Source organism: Gymnodraco acuticeps, unplaced genomic scaffold (assembly GCF_902827175.1).
Source record: "Gymnodraco acuticeps unplaced genomic scaffold, fGymAcu1.1, whole genome shotgun sequence".
Classification (NCBI taxonomy): Eukaryota; Metazoa; Chordata; class Actinopteri; order Perciformes; family Bathydraconidae; genus Gymnodraco; species Gymnodraco acuticeps.
This window is the reverse complement of record NW_022991286.1, coordinates 2,872,241-2,894,320: the sequence shown is the minus strand read 5'-3', so window position 1 is coordinate 2,894,320 and position 22,080 is coordinate 2,872,241. Positions and strand designations below refer to the sequence as shown.

General features: G+C 39.4%; 1 protein-coding gene across 2 annotated transcripts in view; it reads right to left on the bottom strand.

Moving 5' to 3' along the window:
• Positions 1 to 16,992, bottom strand: part of LOC117562172 (ATP-binding cassette sub-family G member 4-like) — a 74,540-nt gene extending 57,548 nt beyond the window's left edge. For both annotated transcript variants that reach the window (XR_004571507.1, XM_034240004.1), the window contains exons 1-2: positions 16,787 to 16,992; positions 3,541 to 3,793 (exon numbers count right to left, since the gene is read on the bottom strand). Coding sequence is in view for 1 of the 2 variants with exons in the window: in XM_034240004.1 (XP_034095895.1) it covers positions 3,541 to 3,784 (244 nt within the window). In the remaining variant the exon portion in view is untranslated. The remainder of the gene's footprint in view (positions 1 to 3,540; positions 3,794 to 16,786) is intronic.
• Between the last annotated feature and the right edge of the window lie 5,088 nt (positions 16,993 to 22,080).

Sequence of the window (22,080 nt, the reverse complement as noted above, 5' to 3'; positions counted from 1 at the left end):
TTATGTTTAGAGTGATCAAGAAAAAGTTAATTGAAAAGTATTAGACAACAAGAACACAATTTATTGCTGACATTTTAATAGTTTATTGTAGTTTTATTTAAAATCTGTTTCATATTTACATTAAATTATATTTATAAATATAATGTATTACATATATATATATTTAAAAAATTACAATTCTGAAAACATGTAATTGGCATGGGAATATTCAAATAACAAATATTGAGTTATGTGATCAAATAGTATGGAGTAAAAGGGATTGAATTGTGTTTGAATAAAGTGATCAAATTGGGTTGGAGTAAAACGATCAAAGTGTTTAATTTACTTTGTTGAAACACATATCAATAACTTTGAATCAACACAAAGTACTTGCGTTGATTGGACATAAATAGTTTGTGTTGATTTAAAACAATTCTATAGGTTGCTGCCAAAGCAAGCTATTTGTGTGCAACCAATGTCCACAATTGAAGATGGTGACGACTGTTTTAGCCAAGATTCAGACACGTATTTACTGCATCTCAGAATATGTTTTAGATTTTACACAAGAAGAACAGTTGAGTAAATGTATACCAAGGCAAATTCTTACGAACTCTTGTTTCAATGCCTAGTTAAACCAGAAAATTATATAATTTGGGACAAATTCCAATAGATGTTTTCTTTTATTAATGTGTAATTATATATTGTAACATACCTAAGAGGTACAGGAAATGCCTATAGTATAATTGTAAAACATATTATCCGTCTCGCTATGGATATAATAATAATGAAAGTCAGAGTACTATAGTACAACTGAGAGGAACTGATTGACTGCTTAATTCTGCTGTGACACGTTCTGTACTGTGGCTGCGCAAACACTCGGCCAAAGAAAGACACCCTAAGTTTAAACACAAGTTCAAACACATCACATCAAATCTAAGACTTAAACTAAGCAGCCCATCAATCAAAAGGGGAAATCTTTGTGTTATTTATTTACGGTAAGTATTTACATTGCTGATCCTTTTTTCCCCCCTTTTAAACTATATTATCCATATTTGTAGAGTCAAAGGTTAATGTTCAGAGTGAATGTTTAACCACTGGGTTGTCACACTATTTTCTTAAAGCATTACACTACCATATTATGCTGATTTTCAGGTTTATATTTATATTTGGTCCCTCCATTGTGACATGTTTCCAGGCTTTTATTTTGCTTTATTTTTCTCATAATGTATGTAATATGTTGGAGCGCTAGCCAAGAGGCGTGAGTGTTACATAGTGATGTCACTATATTAAAGAAGTAAACAGAGGAGTCCAATCAAGGTGATCCCTCTGGAGGAGATTTTAGCCTTTGTCGACCATTAACATGCACAAAAACCAATAACACACGACAGGAAAGGGAAAGCCCAAAAAAGCATGATAGGGTCTCTTTAAATCTATCACATTCACCATCAGCACTGATTGAATATCCACATAATAAACTGGTACATTTTCCCTCACATATTAAAAAGCATTACGAGCTATCTTTAACAACTGTATCCTACTGACTGTACATTATAGAGATGGGTGTGCTATCCTCAGAGTTGGTGATCATCAAATGAATGATCATTAATCAAAAAAAATTCATTTAATGATCTTTTCTGTATCTGCTCAGAGGACTTGATGTTCATACACTATATGTACTACTTAAACCATCCAATTAGCAGAAGATGCATGTACTTGACTTTGATCTGTATTGATTAAAATTGCTCAATGGTAGCATGTGCAATACTACCGAGTTTATATATTACTGTTTATGCCTGCATTTTTAAGTATCCATTGATTCTGCCTGAAATCCATGGCCATTGATTGATTTTGGGTAGGGCAGTGTGTCAAAAACAATCAGCCTGCTCTGTCCAATCTGTCTCTATGTGGGGAAATGATCTGGGCAAAAAAAGATCAATAAAGATAAGGGTTTGCAACATTAACTGTAGGCACCAGGTCAGCACTCACTGCTGGAGACATGATCAGTCAGACAAAAGAAGAAACAGAGCGAGGATGAGAGAGAGAAATGTGTCCAGTAACAAGAATATCTCACTCTGGATTCCACTTGCAGAGGACAGCAAAGCCAAGTCGCTATGGAGAAGTTACATAGCAAGGCATTGAGCAACCACTTCCTTATCATATATTTTAAAAAACTGATATATGAGACTTGCCCTGTCTGATCCATAACATCACTTACTGTGAACATAGAACAATCTCACACCCAAAGATACACAGCATTTTCCACTTTTAAACACATGGTTGACGCTGTAACTAACCTAAGTTAGGTCCGTTACGTACAGTACTTCACAATAATTCGGTACGTAAATGTGCAACGTACATAACAACAAGTTGACACTTTGTCACCTCTGTCCGGTTCTGTATCTGAATTTAGACACAGATTTATTTTCCAATGCTGTTAGCTAACATCAATGAGGGCACAGCAGCCGTGATAGCTAGCTAGTTTGTGGAACCAAACCATTACAAGGACATTCAAGCGTCTTTGAGCATTAGGAAAAGCGCTATAAAAATCAAATGTATTATTATCATTATTATTACTGTAGTGGCATCCAAGATTTCCTTTTGCCACTAGAGCGGGGTTGACGACACGCAATCCAAAGCAATAAGCAGCCGAAGGTTTTCAGTCAAAAAATGTAATTTATTAACAAAAAAGTATTGACTTAAATAGTCTCAAAATAACAAATCTAAATCAATATTTCGGCGATATACTTTCTTATATAAACTATACTTTGTAATCCAATTTGCAACACTAATTTCTGTTTACAATTTGCGGTCGAAAAAACTGTTCCGCTCCCCGTCTCATCAGGTCTCAGAGCACCGCGGCTGTCCTCAATTACCTCACTTAAATAAACACCGGAAGGTACAAGGAAACAGATCATATTTACGATTTGAAATTAACAATAATTTCATCAAAAGATATTCACCATGTCAATATAAATCATTTTCCATCATTAATTCATTTATCAAATTATGAAGCTAAATAATAACGTTGACTTCATTGTGGCTCTAACAATTACAGACAGCTCAAATAATCCTATAAAATTAACAACGGTGTCTATTTGACACTAGTATAGTGGTACTTATTTAAACAGTGAACAAAAACACATAATTGTATACATGAACGGGGCTTTATTTGTTGGAGTAACTGCACTTGAGCTTGTTGCGTGACTTCAAGATCGTTGTGTGTGCAAAGTGTGCAGCGTTCTACAATGAACTTTATGACCGTTATGATTCCACCATCCAGGTACTCATAGTTCAATGCATTAGGACGCACTTATGCACTTGAACAACAAATGTAACAACAATAGTACACAATTTGAGACACAGGATGCGTTTCCAATTCACCGAGGTCTTTATAACTATGCGTCCTTTGTCTATTTATTCTAAGTCTGCTCCCATTATTATTATTATTACACAATTAGAGATTACCACCCACCTATTTTTGAGCATCACTACTACAGACTGGTTTACATAGACTTGACTGGCACAAGCAGTGTGTGTGAAGACTGTACAGATGTGTGTTACCTCTCCTCTTCCAGCATGCTCCCTCCCGGATGGTGTAGGAAACGTTGTTGAACTCCAGGTCCACGGCTGAGCGTTTGGGTAGGTGGGAGAAACGCTGCGCTTCAGTGATCTGGTTCTCAACCTTCTTCAGGTGGGTCAGTATGGACACTTCCTGCTGCTGCTGAGGCTGGCCATCTCCATTACACACAATGGTTTCTTCCATGGGGATACTCAAAGAGTCAGGTTCCAATGCCTTATTGTCCATAGTGGCTGTCTGAAGTAGAGTGAGAAGGTAACATCAGAAAAAGTAAGACATGCTTCATTATCTGCTGTCAAATGTTACACCTGAAACTAGGGATTTGGTGCATTGCTAGGATTTTAGGTCATTCGTCTTGATATTGTGGGTAGTCTGGACTGTAGATCAAAGTCAAAACATGTTTGATGTGCTTGAACTAAAACATAGAAATATATTTGATGTATGAGTAGATCCTACTCTATGAAACATTTACAAGTGTGTGAGTGAGTATACTTTAACTTTCAATAATGCATGGATTGATCATAACTCACAGTCATTCTCTTCCATTTGTATTTTTGTTTTGGTATAACTTAAACAAACATTTGAAGACAAGAGCATAGAGACAATTTCAATTATGTACAACATCTAATGCAAAAGTGCATCTTAAAAAAATCGACAATGACAAATTCGTAAGCCCGCCAATTATTGTTATTACATATAATTGATTGATTAATAATTTGAAAGACAAAATTATACATTTTATACCAAGGGTTAGGGTTAGGGTTAAAAATATCCATCCCATCGCCCCAAACATAAGCGCACGCTGATGCGCTCACACACGCACGGACATACACAACCACTCAGAAGCGCCACATGTATAGGATCAACAACAGCCTGACAACGGCACAGCGAACTAAGAAGAGGTTTAAACCTGTTTTCTTGATGTTTGTCTCTGGGGAATGGGCCGGTAGTAGGGATGGGAATTTGAAAGCAAATGTATATTAGAATATTCGAACCCCCGAAAAACGGTTAACCGGTTAACCGAAATGTACATATCCTATATATAAAAAAAAATTGGGTAAAAAAAAAATTCTTTCAATAATTTTTGGAAATAAAGTATAGAAACCAAGTCGAATTTGTCAAATGTATTGAACTGGTGATCACAGTTTGACAGCTATAGGCCTACAGCTTTCGTGTGCGGGATTCACAATCAGGCCAGCTGTAGAGAAGACCCTCTCAGCTGGAACGGAGGTTGCGGGTATCGCAAGGTATAGTATGTATATAAGTTTAATTTGGCATAGTTTGCACTCTACACCGCACTCACTAACCTGGTCGAAATATTTCCACACATTACTCCTTTTTGACGCCATGTCTGTTGTGTAGGACTCTTCTTGGAGTGTAAATAATTACCGGACTATGGTATTATATGTTGAATTAAATAAAACTAAATAAAAAATTAATAAAAAATTAATAAAAAAATTAATAACTCATATTCGAATACCTGAATAATTATTCGAATACCTGAATAATTCGATTAATCGTTCCCATCCCTAGGCCTACATAGACCGGTTGCTATAATATAGCTTTTGATCTTGGCGGTCTCAATAGCGCCATAGTCCCCTATTGGTTGGGGCCCTTGGGGGAACTGTTGGACCACCGCCGGGCACAGCCAAATCCAGCCTCTCCTTCTGGCTGGCTGGAGAAGAAGGTTGCACAGCCACGGCCACGGATACAGCTTCACTTGTGGAGCTAGATGGCAATGATGGTGGTGAGGCAGGTGAGCTATCGTTAGCCTCCGGCTCCGACTGCCGCTGCACATCAACATTGCTAACATTAGCGCTCGATTTTGAGGACGATGTATGCAACTATCGACGCCACTGTACCATAGTCACATTTTATCAGATGATATGCACTATCTGATTAAAGCTATAGAGTGGTGCAGTGACGAGTCCTAAAACCCGGAAATTAGTTAGCATTTTACCACTAACGGTTCCCTCGTCTCAGAGTCAATGGGATTTCTCCATAGGATTTTGGAAAATAGGTGTCTGTGGTTGGCAACAATTTAAGAGATGGATCATGTTTTGTTCTACGACATTAAATACATAAGCAGTGACCCCACTTGTGATTTTTGAAGAGTTTACGTGTCTGAAAAATGATGGTTGTTAACAAGTGACTGAATAGGACTACAGAAGATGTCGAGGACGTTGTACGTCATTACGCCGAACACGTAAACACTCCCGCTAAGTTTGTTTGCCCCTGTTCTGATTGAAAGCAAGTACCTGCGCTCTTGCAAACTGTTAAAACAAACGCTTCAACTTGTACAATTTTGAATCTGTATTTTTGAATATCGATCTTAAGTTGGCGTGACGTTGAAGTTGTGCGACCCTGCTGTACTCGGCTGTAGTTCAACATGCACAAGGTTTACTAAAAATGCTGCATAGACAAAAGGTTGCAAATACAAAAAGCTGCAAATAAAAAACGCTACAAGAAGCTCAAAATTGTTCATTGTTTATTATGTGTTTCAGCGGCATTTACCGACCGCTGCAGTGCTGCCCGCTGTTTGGCATCACAACACTGTTATGAAAGTTTCTCTGCATAAAATGGGTGATGTTAGCATAGCAACCGAAGCTTGACTATCTTGACTACTTGTTGCTATCCTATTGTGGCATAAGCCGTTTCCTACAGGCACATTTTACCGGCGTATTCTTCATTATGATTCTACTTGTGATAGTCGGACATGACAACCTGTGCAGCCCATGTATTGATTTCATCCGATAGCTGCTATAATACAAAACAACACGTCTACCTCCTCTTCACAATGATCAATAACAGCCAACGGATGGTCAAAGTAAGGTTCAAATAAACAGAATCACACAAAGCCTAGTTAGTGTTGCCTTTTTTTCACAAGTGTGTGGTTGCGTTATAGTCACTTTGGTCAGCGCTACTGCTTGTTACAACTTTAATTTGCCGTACTCGTCATAAACTGTTATTGCTCAGGTTGATCCCGCCCCTGCCCCCGCCTCCGACGTAAGCGTGATGTATGCGGTTCTTGCTTCTAGGCCGAAATTTTTTTGGTGCTTGAAAAAACTGATTTTCAGGCTCTAGCTCCGAAACGGTCCTGAAACCGATACTCTGAAAGAATACGCCCATTGGCTACAAATCAATATATGATTGGTTGATCAAACTGTCAATCCAAAGTTACGCTCTCATGCAGTGCAACGGCCAGGGCATTCTATCAAGGATGTAGAATACCTTGGTTGAAGGATATTCTACCCAGAGACCCAGAACAAGATCTGATTGGTTGCTTTCTTTTCTAACACAAAACCACTGAAATGCGTAGTGCATGGTCCGAGAAGGACAAACAAATCAACGTAACACTGTAATATTACAGATCAACAACACAGATACGATTCTCATTTATTCATTTTATTTATATAATTAAATCGATTTTTTTGTTTGTTTTATCTGAGTGTTCCAGGGTGGGGGGTGGGGGTTATCCATAATGGACAACAGCCAGCAGTGTCCTCCTCTCCACCACAGCTTCAAAGGGGTCCAGCTTGATGCCGATGACAGACCCAGCTTTCCTGATCAGGTTATTGATCCTGCTGGTGTCACCGGCTCTGATGCTGCCCCCCAGCAGACCGCAGCAAAGAAGAGTCCACTGGCCACAACAGACTGGTAGAAGATCTCCAGCATCTTGCTGCACACGTCGAAGGATCTCAGCTTCCTCAGAAAATAGAGTCTGCTCATCCCCTTCTTGTACACAGCGTCAGTGTTGATCTTCCAGTTCAGCCCGTTGTCTAAGTGCACTCCCAGCGATAGTTTGGATCCTCCTTGTAAACAGGTCTCTTAAGAAAGACATCCCAATCTCAATATCTGTTTTAATTCATTCGACAATAAGATAAATAAAATAAAGTTTTTGGGTTCTGGATTGTTGGTCGGACATGATCTACTATTTCAAATCCGAAAGATAAATCACCCAGTTCTCATTCCAGACTTTCCCCATGCAGACCATTGGTCAGGACCTTTTTGACATCACTTTGTAATGAGCTGGATAGCCCTAAGCGTCAAACTGACTTTCAAACCACGTGTTGTGAATTCAAACAAAACTGCTTGATTAGATTAAGAAAAACATTGGAGTTTGAGCTGGACAATAGTAAGAACCATCATTCCCCCGGCGTAACGCCACACCTGAAATCATTCCTTTAGGTGTCGAGAAAACGGAGAAAAGGCATTTTGCTGAAGCAAGTTCTAGCCAGTTTTTGGAACAGAAGGTGCTCACAGTATGATGGCAGCAGAGATAACATTCCCTAATTCCCTGTGTAGCACAAATTAAACAGCGGGTGTTCAGCTTTCCGTGACTGCGGCATTGTCCATGCTTTAGCTACGTTTCGGAACTTCATTCTAATAATTCAGAAATCCTGTCATGAAAAAGTAAAAAACCCTACACCACATGTGTAATTGTTTTATCAACCCCTAAAAACAAGTAAATATTAGTATTTAAATATTGTGCTTGATCATGATTACTCACAGATTATTATTGTGATTAACGCGATTATATGTTTGAATCAATTGATAGCACTATTGACAATACGTGGACTTTTTCTTTGATTTTTACAACATCCTCTAACTTCCAGAGCAGCAGTAGAGAGCATCTATTATTGCTGCTGATGGGTATATTGGATTAACTTGAAAGCCTGATCCTTCTGATACAGTAAATAAAGGATGCCTTGTGCATCGTTATGGCCATAAGAAAAAAACATTCCTATTGGACAACCCGTGAATAAGGAAAGTCTAGATTAATTCATATTAGGAGATTATCTTTGAGGAAAATAATAACAATATTCGCATACCAACTATGTGTGCACTGTTTATATGGTTATTACCAACATAATTACTACACCACTTCTACAGTATCTGCAGTGCAAAAATAATTACCTCATTATAACTTTTTCTGTGAATGTATTGGTTTCCAGTCTATTTTAACCAGTGCAACAACTGCAGTATATAACAGATGAACTGATAAGTATAACTTTAAGAAGTTCTCCAAATCTAAAAGCTACTTATGTTTTCAGTGATCTTAACGATGTAGTAGAGTCAGAAGATTTGGTGGTACTTGTGCTGAACACCTCTACTGGGGATAGTTCATTATTACTACGGCTTCAGTGGAAATGTATATACGTTTCCTGGGAAAAGATCGCTTAGGTATGATCAACGGCGCGTGAGTTCCCTCTACATAGTCTACCATTTAAAATTGCACTACACAGCTTCACTTACCTCGGGATCCAGGTGACCGATACATTTAAAGATCTTTATAAAGCTAATTTTGCCCCCCTTTTGTCCCGCGTACAGGAAGACTTCGACCGCTGGTCAGTGTTAAATCTGTCTCTGGTTGCCCGAATTAACTCTATAAAGATGAATATACTCCCCAAATTTCTATATTTATTTCAATGTGTGCCCATTTTCCTCCCTCAAACTTTTTTTCGTAATACTGACACTATTATTTCTAACTTTATTTGGAACAAGAAAACCCCAAGGATACGCAAGCAATTTCGGTCGAATAATCGATTATTATTCGCCAGGGCTGCCGAATAATTGATTTTGATCATGGTCAGTTTCTGGCAACCCTAATCCTTAGTAGATGGCGCATTTACTATTTGGTTTAACCAAGGCGTTAAAACATTCAAAGACCTTTATATTCACAACACATTTGCCTCTTTCCAACAGCTATCTGATACATTTGCACTACCTAGGCAACATTTCTTCAGGTATCTACAGATTCGCAGTTTTGTTAATAATAGATTTCCTCAGTTTCCTAATCACCCAACTGATTCGCCACTAGGCACACTCCTTAGGCCGTTACCTACTCTGAAGGGAATGATGACGTGTATTTACGCTCAGATTTATTCTCTTCGTTTGGTTACCCTGAACTCCATTAAATCTCTTTGGGAAACAGATCTTGGGGAGGAGATTTCAGAAGAACTTTGGGAAAAAGCCCTTGCTAATGTACACAAATCTTCTATTTGTGCTAGACATGGACTGATTCAGTGCAAAGTAGTACATCGCACACACTTCACTAAGCTCAGGCTCTCTAAAATATATAAGGAAGTGGACCCAACTTGTGACAGATGTAGACAAGCACCGGCGAGTCACGCACACATGTTCTGGTCTTGTCCGGTCTTACACTCTTATTGGACTGACATCTTTAGATCACTGTCAGAAATTACTGGAAAACAGGTCGCTCCTAATGCCATGACTGCACTGTTTGGTGTAACCCCACCCACATGGCCACTCTCTTCGCCGGAGACAGCCTTCATAGCCTTTGTTACCTTACTAGCCAGACGGCTGATATTGCTCATGTGGAAGTCTCCAACATCCCTGTCACGATCTGTCTTTATGGTGTTTTGTCTTGTCTTGTTTCATGTTTTATTTTTGAAAGGTCTTCAACTCCTGTCTTGCCTGTTTCTGTCTGCGTTGTGTCTTGTTTGGATTTGTCTGTGGTTCCCTGTCGTTAGTTTCCCTGGTGTGTCTGATTACCCGATTGTGTTCACCTGGTGTCCCTGTGTTTTCTCCTCCCTCCTCACCTGTGTCTTGTTTGTGTGATTAGTCTTGTGTGTATTTAAGTTCTGGTTTTTCTGTCTGTCTTTGTCGGTTCGTCTTTTGTCATGACTAGTTCGTCGGTGAGTGTTCTGTTTTGTCTTTGTTTTTCACCTAGCCTTGAAATAAAGAAATTTGCACTTTAATCTGCATTTGGGTCCTACCTGCTTCACACACCGTGACAATTAGTGATGGCGAGATGAAGCCTTATGAAGCTTTGAAGCTTTCCAGCCAATTGGTTCGCAAAAGGGTTCATCTCATGAGGCTTCATCATGGGCTTCATTTGAACACAAACCCCCCTGTTGGTCAAAGTGTGTAAAACAGGCAGATTGGACATCTCAACAGTGTGCTCCATCATCTCATACCGAGTTCCCATTGAGTAAAGCCTTAGAATAACTCTAAACAACGAACATTAAATCATATTTTCATGTTAACAATATTGTATTTATTCCAGTTGAATGATTGTGATTGAAAATCCTAAGGAGGCTGGTAAACATTGCAAAGAGGGATTTGTATTTCTTAATAATATTCATAAACGTAACCATGTTGTAGCCTGAGAAAGGCTAAACCATATCAAAGAATACATTTATTAACTACATTCTCATTTAGCTGTAGCTTTTATAAACAACAAAAAATACGTATTGTTCAGTCGTTGAACCAGGGACCCTGCGGTCATGAGTCAACTGCTTTCCAGCTGAGCCACAGCACACACACTAAAGCTCCCTGAAAACACTGCAAGATATGTATTCCTGTATTTATTGATGTTTTTATTCCTACATTTATTTATGCTTGTATCTATTTATACTTATGACATGTTCCGACCTCTATAAGTGAGGGTCTGAGCTCTCTTGATTCCATCGTGTCACCGGGCCCGGGTACAGGAGGGGTAATATGGTTCTTATTATACATCCATGGGTATTATGAGCGTTGTGGTTCAACCGATCTGAATCGCTTTCTGAAGCAGTCACGTGGTATCGACAGGCAGCGAGGCTTCGTTTGTCATCGATGACGTCACTGGCCCAAAACGATACAAGCCTCGATACATGCTTCACAAAAAGCTTCGGAGATTACTCGACACACGCTCCGAAGCCTCGGCGCAATACGTAACATCACTAGTGACAATCCCCTTCACATACCTCGTGGTTAAAAGAAGTCCTAAATTCAGCCAAACTCAAGAAAATAAGGTGCATAGTGAGGGGCTCCTTGGGGAAATTCCACAAGATGTGGAACCCCTTCTACAAGTATATACGGGAGCTGGACATGCCGGATGTCTCTGTACAATAGGGTGGTGGACCTGCGGTGTTAAACTGTGATTAGCGGGCGGCTGACTGACCAAGAAGTGCTGTGTTTTTATTTTATTTGATATATTTAGTCTTTTTGTTCCATTTATACACATTATTTGATCTCTAAATTGCATTATGGTATTAATAATGGACTTAGACTCAGAGCCTTTAGATTCTGACTTTGTTTTTGTCCTGTCGCAGTCCATTTTTTGTTTTGTTTTATTCATTTATTTTTAGTTTCTTATCCTGTCGGACTCAAATCACACTGTTGTCATCCTAACTTGTTTGCCCACTGCTATTGCGTTGTCTGTCTGGCTGTTTGTTGATAAAAAACTAAAATAAAAAGTTTTTAAAAAAAAGGTATGATCAACGTCAGACAAAATCTATTTCCATTGTACACCCCAGCCAGAGCTTTAAGGTCTGCTGACCAGCTGTTGCTGATAGTGCCCAAGACCAGGCTCAAAACCCGAGGGCACCGAGCCTTCGCAGCAGCTGGACCTAGGCTCTGGAACACTCTGCCCCTCCATGTGAGGTCGGCCAAGACACTATTTTTAAATCCTCACTAAAGACTCACTTCTTCTCCCTGGCCATCTAGTCAGAGCGGAGCATGACACCTGACTATTCCCTGTGTTTTTGTTTTTTATATTTCTGTTGTAAATGATTGTCTTTTATTGTGATTGTAGTAATGTGTTTTTATTACATGTACAGCACTTTGGCTTGACCAAAAATCGCTTTTAAATGTGCTATATAAATAAAACTTGATTTGATTTGATTTGAGTGTCTTGGCAGGACTTTAAGAAGCAGAAATATGCAATCTCCCCAGTGATCGCAAGGTCATTACTGATCACCGAAATGGAGATACGTCTAATCTACTTTGTTCAGTGCAGACCACTGTAAAAACGGTTCCCAAGTTCCAGGTGGCACAGTAATTTGTCGTTTTTGAGAAAGAAGTCTCATTAAATCACTCATGAGGTTCTTAATCCCCTTGGGGATTAAAGTCAACTTTTTCTTACTACCCTTGATCTGCTCAGAGCAGGAGGGGCTAAGAGTTGCCAGTTTGGGAACAAATCTGCAGACTCAGGTACACTACCAAGCACCAAGCCAAGCTAATGTATGGGAATTGACTGCTCCTTCACTTTCCCTCCAGATCACACCTTCACAGAGACACATTTCACTGACAGCAAGGAGAGAGAAGCCAAGCAAAAGTCCTTTCTCGTTGTCAAATGGTCCAGATAAGAAGGAGGCAGGGAAACGGAGAGATATGTTACATATGCCAACATATCACGAGTCAACCTGGATAGGCCTGCACTGTACAAGACAAGAGACAAGGTCCGACGAGGGGAGAGGCAGAGAACTCAACGACCTGAGATCATACTGCTTCAGATTATCTACAGCACAAATGTTACATTTACATCAGACTTGATGCCCCAAATACAACTGGATTAAAGGTCGATTAGAATCAAATAAAGTGGTCTGTTGCTTGCGGCTAAATGGAGACATCAAAGAGATGATAAGAAATCATGCCAAATGACTGGTTTAATTGGAATAACTCAGAACGCACGTATACTCTAAAGATGTATTGCAAAGAATGGTATCAAAGGAAATCCACAAGCCTGTCTCAGAGTTTTAAAAAGTTCCCTCATTACCATTTTACATCTGGTTGGTTTAATCTGCGTACATTACATTAATTGCGAGTTTCAGCATGTAACTTCAGATTATGTCTTAAATGGAAACCTTCTGGCATTCTCATGGTGAATATAAGACAAGACCCCTGGAAGTCACTGCTATCTCCCTACTAGTAATTTAAATATATTGTCTAGGTTTGAAACTTGGTATCCATCTTTTTATTTAACTCTCTAAGAGTGAATAAGAGCATTTCCCAAATGTCGTTATTTTCATTTAAGACTACATTTGAATTTAAGCCCTTTCAGACACAATTGAACTATAGTACATGCGCCACAAGTTAGAGAGAAAAGAGTAAAATGGCCAGCTTTAAAAAAAAATTCACAGCAACATTTTGTGAACATTGATAAACAGCTACCTGTTAAAACACACCAGATATGCCCACTTGACTGGAGATGTGTCTCAGGGCAATACACGTGCAAACTTGGGTTGTAGAGTTCAGGTAATTCAGACACACAAACAGTTATTTTTTCTTCCTGCCGTGCCTTCAAGCTGCAAGGATTAAGAAGCCACCTTTCTTCCAAATGTCTTTCATCTTTGCAATTAGATAACAGTGGTTTGATTGCAGGAATTCTGTTAGTGTCAAGATTTATAGATTAATACTTGAAAATAATGTTTAAATTACTGTGACAGCGAGTGATCTTTTAAGATATTTGATAAGAGATTGTTCATGGCCGTTATTTACATAATTGATCTTCACAATTTGTTTTTGGGGATGAAAAATATCAGGGAAAGAGTTGCTCTGCAAGAGCTTCCAGCCACTGTTGATATCCCATATTCCCCATTGTGGGTGGGAAAAATCTCACAATCTAGGATCTGCTCTAGGATTGTGTTTAACTGCGCTGGAAGACTGGGGTCATAGCCTCAGGGCTAAGTATAGTGTGTGAAGCTACTATCAAGGGTCTCTAAAACATGGTCTTTGAACTTGTTTTACGGAGTAAAAGTTCACCATACAGCACTACCTCATTAACAACCAGCTATTAGAAACAGACAAGAGGTACCTGGGACCATCTTAAATAGACAAGGCACCAATCCTAGAATGCAATCCTAGACAATTTCTCCAAAAAGGTTGCAGTATCTCTTCTTTGTGGGAACACTCATCTTTTAACAAAGGCTGCTATTCAGTTTGTCTCACTTTGACAATGTTTAATACGTCTGTTTGTTAAGAAGAAACTGCCTATGTGTGTCTACAAATGTAAGTGTACGTTTTGTTGAAGCTGAGGTCCAAAGTATAATCATTGCTAAGGGAGATTGTCCTGGTCATCTTTTGCTCGAGCAGTTTCAGCTCTTTAATCAAGGTGAGTTTCAGGAAAACCAAAATACATATTTGCCCTTTTTTAATGCTGTAACTCTGTACAATACAATCACATTGTGCAATTTAAATGTAAATGTTGATTTAAAAGTGTGTTGTCATTTGTGGGAAAGGTTTGATTCTCGTGCGTTATCACTGATATGTTCATTATAAAGTTAACGTCATATCCACTTGTTGTACTTTGCTTTATATATTAAACTAAGTAAATTCCTACAATCTAATTAAGGTTCTGTCTGGGTTGAAGGCAGAGGTAAAAGGTATGATAAGTTATAGACTGCTGAAAATCTTGTCCAAGTTCTGTATACACTGTACAGTAAGTATAAGTATTGAACTTAAAAAACATAGTTATTACAACAGCAAGCTACACATGGCTCCTGCAGCCTCTTTAACCCTCTAATACTTCTGCCATAAAGTAATACTGGCGGTTCTTACATAACAATAGAGGGCTGAACATAAGAATATTAAGGCCGCGGGAAGTAGGTTAACAGTGCTGGTCTCCCATGACTTTATAAGAATGAGAGCTAATTCACTGAAGAGGCTTTGACAGAAAGAAAAAAAAGACCTTACAATCTGAAGCTCTACATTCCAAGTAAGAGCCACAGCATTCAGACTACAACAGCACTCCTTCTCATGATACAGAAGTAGAAGTTAAGAAGGGGGAATGATTGTCTTTCTGCAAAACAATAATATACAGTAAACTACCTTTTAGGCACACATTCACAAACTTACTCTTTGAAGTATTAACATTATATATGCATAACTAATTGCACTGGTGAAATGTAGTGAAGTACATTTAATCAAGTACTGTACTTAAAGGTCCCATGTCATGGCCATTTCTACTGATCATAATTCCATTGTTGAGGTCTACTAGAATAGATTTACATTGTGCAATTTTCCAAACTCACATTGATTTTCTCATACAGCATCTCTGTATAGTATGTGTATTCACTGAGTTGCACTCTCTGTCCTAGACGCCTTGTTGGAGTTCCTGCCCCCCCCCCCCCCCCCCCCCTCCATGTGAGCCCAGTGTGCTCTGATTGGTCAGCCCGCCCACTGGCTCGCTGCTGCGAGGAGCTGACAGTGTGAGCTGGCTTACTGGTGTGGTTTCCTGCTTGCTGCGAGTCATCGCAAATGGACGTGGGAAGGGGGGGTGCTGAGGGAGCTGCAGCAGCCCCTTCTGCGAGGCTCCACTAGCACCCGCATCCCCCCCGCACCCCGAAACGCGGTGCACCTACAGTGTAAGCGCGCCACAGTTTCGCGCACTGCGAGGCTCCACTAGCACCCCCCCAGCGCATCACATTTTCGCCGCTAAAAGAGTGTGTGTGTGAGGAGCTCCACGGATTGGTCCATTTGGACCAATGGGTCCATTTGGGTATGGGCACGTCACCATACCAGAAAACAATGGAAAATGAGAAATCTCCAACAAGGCGTTCTGGGCTAGTTTTACTCGCTACAGGGTGTACTTTGAGGGTTTGTGACTTTGCAGACCGTTAACATGCATAAAAACCTTCATAACACACAAGGGGACGGGTAATAACCGGAAAAGCATGACATGGGACCTTTAAGTACGATTTTGGGGTACTTGTAATTTACTTGAGTGTTTTTATTTTAGCCAATATTGTACTTCCTACTCCAATACAATTATTTGACAAAGTTAGGTACTATTTACTTTACAAATTAGGATTATTAGCTAATATCAATATATCAACAAACTGATAAATCAACCATAATATATAATTATAGGTTAAGAAAGATGTCCAGTGGTGGTAGAAAAGAAAGTAATTAAAAGTACCTCCATCTTTACCTGCTGTGATGAACACATTACGCAGCAATAATTATAATTTTGGAACTTTAGTTCAAATTGATGCTAATACTTTTGCACTTTTACCTTGTACGACTTTAAATGCAGGACTTTGACTTGTAACAGAGTATTTTTACAATGTTGTATTTCAACTTTTACTTAAAATATCCGCCTCTGTCTAATGGCCAGCTAAAATGTCCCAATGATATCGTTTATTAATTTAAAGGTTAATGTGACATAGCTTAGCTTTAGCATAATCATGTTCAACTACATTTAAAGTCCATGGCTACCACAAATTACACACGATGTTAAAATTGTCTACATTTCAGGAGTGATGCTCTTTACTTGACGTTATGATTAATGTGTTTTATGTAACAATAAGCTATCTTTTCTGCTTTGAAAAGTAGTTAAAAATACGTGCATATAAACCCACGGAACACACGATAAGACATGTTTCTCTGAGTGGACAGGGGACAGCCTGGACGGGTGACACAAGCAGGGAAACATTAGTCATAATATCAGAAGTAATACTTGTCAAAGAGAGAAGCAAAAAGAAAGCGGAATGAGGAGCTTACATTGACTGCTGTAGAGTGGAATGTCTCCGCGGTGTGTGTCTGTCAGGATGTTGCTATCCTCCCCGGCTGCTGCATTCAGGTTCAGAGTGTCTGCTCCAGCAGTCTGCCGCATCTACAGCATCGCTGCCCAGCCGAGAGCAGAGCAGAGAGCAGAGCCGAGAGGGCGGGTCGGGGAAGCCGGGCAGGATGGATGGACGAGGGACGCTTAGCTACTGTACAGACCCGGCTGTCAGTGACGGGTCACATGGGCAAGAAAAGGCTCTTCTGCTTCGTAGAAATGTGGATTTCTGCTGTTATAATCTTTATCATGGGTGACAGGTGTAGGCTTAAATTATTATTATTATTACTTGTCATTTGTTAGACGCTTTTATCCAAAGCGACTTACATACATTCAGTACTGTGGACAATCCCCACAGGAGCAGTTTGGGGTGAAGTGTCTTGCCCAGGGACACAACGACATGCTGACTGCAGTGGGACTCGAACTTGCTACCCTGTGATTCGAAGTCCAGCACACTACCCACTGAGCCACAGCCTCCCATGTTTAAATGTTTATGTAACCCACATTTATATAACCTGAAGGCTTTTTCCCCCATTTATTTATATTCCAAAGTGGACAAAGTTAAATAATGTTAAACTTAAAGGTATGGTATTATTACTGCTATTATTAATTGTTATTCATTCACTAATATATGTACACAAATATAACACTAATCATTTATTTATTTAAATATATTACAGTTGTCAATTGGTCAAGCCAGATTAATGCAACGGCAATTTGAACACATGAGTGATAATCCATTCTTGACCTTATAGAAGGAGTAGTGTCGCAAAATTAATAAATAGCACTTTTTTTTTTTTTATAAGGCTTACAGAGCAAGATCAATACACTGAAAATGATTGTGAGATGCGTTTGAAAGTCTAGAAATAGCTAGTGCTTGGACCTGGAGTCAAGGTTTTGTTTTTGTTTTTGGACTGAATTTATTAATTTATGAAAAATGTGCCATCAAATTACAATTTGCTATCAGTATAACCCTTAAACTGCTCACGTTTAGAAATTCTAATTTGTTTTTAATGTATTATTCCCTAAATATATTGTCTTAAAACTTGAATAGCATAATGTATACAGCAGAACTATGGCAAAGAAACACCTTCCCTTCCGTTCACATGTTCCCCTGTAAATATTATGTTTATGTTGCTTTGACACATCCTGTGAAAATTGGAGACACTTTTGAATTCCTCAGAGTCTTGGGGGAAGTGACACGTATGGCAACAAGCAGCAACTCGTCAACAAGGACTGCATATCTCAGAGACTGAATCTACCGCTACATATGTACATGACATGTCCAGACTTGAAAAGGTACCTTCTCTGTTACTCATCCCCTCTTGTCTGTCATCCATCTCTGACTGCCCCCCACACATGCCAGAGGGGAGGAATTCTCGAGTAAACACACCTGGTGTCAAACACATGATGGGTCACTTCACAATAGTTGTTCCACACACACGTCTGTTATGGATGGTACATCTTCATACCGGATAGAAAAAGGTTTGCATTAAGTGTTTCTAGTTAAATGCCCATAGAGTAGTTAGACTACTTTAAACAAGTCTTCCCTCCCAGAAACTTCCAAAGCGACACATATGAGCGTTTTTTCGGGATTGGGATTATTGCTTTTTTCAGGACGCCGGTTTACTTGCAAAAAAATAGCTAGAATAATGACAGAATACAATTTAGGATTTATATAGCAGAATTAACTTTTGACATCACACCAATATAATATAATTTGGCAGAATGGTCGTCCTGTAAACGTCATGTCGTTGTCCGAAACGACTTAAGTAAAGTGCAAGCACTGTACCTCTAGTTTGTAGTTAATAAAGTAAGTACTTCCTTAGATACATTTCAACACTATAACCAGTTATACTGTATATAAAACTGTCTTTAGGGGTATTGTAATGGCAATTTCCTGTTTCTATGTCCAATATATTTTTGTCATTACGTCACAGAAGGGCTGAAGAGTGATCCAGACGCAGACACAAACAGATGAGTTTCCGGTCCTTTGTTGCAGTTTATAATGAGGTTTATTCAGGGTTTACATACCAGGGTTTAATTGTACAGTTTAGTTGTTGTGTGATGAGCATCTGCCGGGCTGGTGGAATCGGTATGCTCTCTCCTTCTGTGTCCCCCTCTCCTGTCACCTATGACCTCTTTATATACACCCGGTGCAGCTAAACCCCGCCACCAAGTGTTCAAAAATAATATTGTACTATACGTATAATTTAAATAAACTGACACACCAACAACACCCATAAAATGGCTCCTACAGGTATTGTAACACAAACAAACTTAGATAACTGCAATGATGCTTTATTTTTTCTTATCTAGCAAGAACATGTAAAACTATAACTGGACTTTGTTTTTTCTCCCATTAATATGCTTTACCCCAGTAGTCTCACAATCTCTACAGGTCTGCACATTTACATAACAGTTAATTTGTGGAGCTCAAAATGGAGGTCGAGTTTGTACTGTCCCGTCAATTATGTAAGTTGTGTCATGTTTGTGATTGTCATGTTCATGTTAGTTTAGTTTATGTTCCACTTCCTGTTTTATTTTGTACTCACCTTGTCTCATTCCAGGTCCCTTTACTTCCTGCCTTGGTTCTTTTTCCCGCCATCGTCAGTGTCTGCCCCGCCCCTGATTGTTTCCACCTGTGCCCACTTACCTCATGTATATATTGTCCTGTCTCTCCTTGTTAGTTGTCGGTTCGTCTTGTTCGTTGTCCCAAGAAGCCAGATCAAAGTCATCGCTTAAGAGATTCAGTGTTTTGCCTTTTTCCCTCCATGTGAGCGCTTTACTTTTGTCATTTTGTTATTTCCTCTAAAAGAGTGATTTTGTTTTTGCAAGTAAAGATTATTTTTCTTCAAACCTTTTTTGTCTCTGGGTTGTGCATTTGAGTCCTCTAAACTATTGAGTCAAGGCTCCTAACAGAGTTCTCAGATGGGCGCTTTCTGACGAATGAAGACATCTCTGGGATTTGGCACCTGATGCACCTCTCTGGAGCACGAAGGCAGTGACAGGACCCTTTTGGGAGGACAAAAGACCATGGCTGGACCCTAGTGGAGGATGAAGGCCATGACGGGATCCCAGTATACAGGATAAAGGATGTGGTGGGGGACATGGAGGACAAAGGCCTATTAACCACTAACTGAAACAGGACCATGCAGTTGGAAGTCAGGACTGCCTCATCTTAGCCAGGCGAGGTCAGAACTGCCTTTGATCAGAATAATCTTTTAGGTGTCGAGCTGGACTCCTCAAATGGACAAGAAGGTCAGATGTGGGCTGAACCACTGACTGAACAGCATGATCAGTTGTCGGTTGGTTTATTTACAAGAAGGCTCAGAGTCTGGCAGAAATGTATTTAATGTAATACATGTAAAGCTGGTTATAACAGTTAAACATACTCTGAGGGAGTAGGCTGATAATGCATTTGACACAGGTAGATGGAATCAGGGCAGGGCAAATAATCAGAAAAAGGCGGGATAACACAAGACAGGAAGAGATCCTGACATGACACAATGACCGTGTCTCAATTCAGGGGCTGCACCCTTCGGAGGCTGCATTTGTAGACCGCATACGTCACTTCCGCCGAAAGAAGGCTGTCCCAATTTTTTTAAAAGACCAGACTCCTCCGAATGCGGCCCACGAGTGCGGCATTATTTTCCCAGATTTGAAGGATACATCTGATGTATCCACCGCGGTCTACCATATCCCAGGGTGCAATGCGCGCAGGGAAGAGGGAGTTTTTTTCAAATTAAATGGCTTCCGGTCTCCCCAGCAGAGTGGATTTAAAAGCAGCAGCAAGCGGAGGAATCACTAATAAATGTGAGTATTGGGTTTTAACTTACTTTAAATGAACTAACGTCACACACGTCAAACCCAAGGGGCATTAAAACGTACATTTTCGTTACAAAATACGTGACGTTAGTGACGCTAACTAGGTAGCTGGATGTACTGCACTGTTAGTTCACACTTATTCTTAATTCAATTCAGAAGTTTGCTAAAGTCATACAGAGATATTGGCTCTGTTATAGATAAGTTATACTTTATATTACATAACTAGACAAGTGAAAACATTTAGCCTACAGTACGGTGGGATTTACCCTGACGTGTAGCTGCTGTTTGTTTTATTTATTTCTCTGACATTTTGCAATGTTTTACTGTTTATTAAACTTTGGGTCAACATTACAACCTTTATATTCAGCTCATGCTGCTTTGAGGTAGGGCCAAAAAAAGCCTATTTTAAATATTTCCACCAGATCTGATCATCTTTTATTTAGGTTAAAGTTTATTTAATTTATCATAATCCCATAATAATAACACAATCACAAATAGACAGCAGCCTTTTGCTTCATATCGCATTAACACCATATCCCAACGGGCATTGCGGCTAAAACATCCAATCACCGAGCTTAAACCATAGCTGAGGATCTTGGGTAATCAGTTCAGTGGCTGTGTATCGCAATGATGCTCGAAATTTCCCATATAGGCCTACGTCTGTTTCCAGTTATTTTTATTTTGAAATTCAGTTCCTGACTGACGCCTAAAAAGCCCAAGATTATGGAATCAAACAAATAAATAAAAACATGGATAATTGTGTGTTATTGTTGAGTAAATAACAGTGTGTTATTTAGAAAAGAATAACAAATTAGAAGGAAACAAATATTTAAAAAAAATACAGGTTTCAGTATTCTGAGGCTCTGAGCCCCATTTCTTTTCCTCACAGACGGCAACAAAAGTCCAACATTATACGATTTAAAATAAAAACAATAATCGTGGCTTGATATTGAGTAAGAACATATTTTCATGAGCCGTGGAGGAACCATCGCTGCAACAAGTCCTCCAACTCATACGACCAAATGGGTCGATTGTTTAAGCCCTTATTACGACCAAATATGTCGTTTGTTCAAGCGCTTAATACGACCTATAATTACGTTTTAAAGTTGTCGGCCTCTAGTGCTCCCGTTGAATGCAAACGTTACAGATGGTCGTTTATTCACAAATAACCCTCTCTGTAAAATCCTAAATTGTAGGATAGTTTGGCCATTAAAACGCTTTATGATTAGATTTCTAGCGAGAAGTATATATTGTACTTTTAGAATCCACGTCCAGTCGTTATGTAGGATCTATGGTTTGATAGATATTACGAAGATGATTTGAGGTTTCGTCAGGAGAACGTGTATATGCGGCAAGCTTCCATGTAAAGTTACGGGTTGAAAACAGTATTTCCGGTCTCGACGTTTTC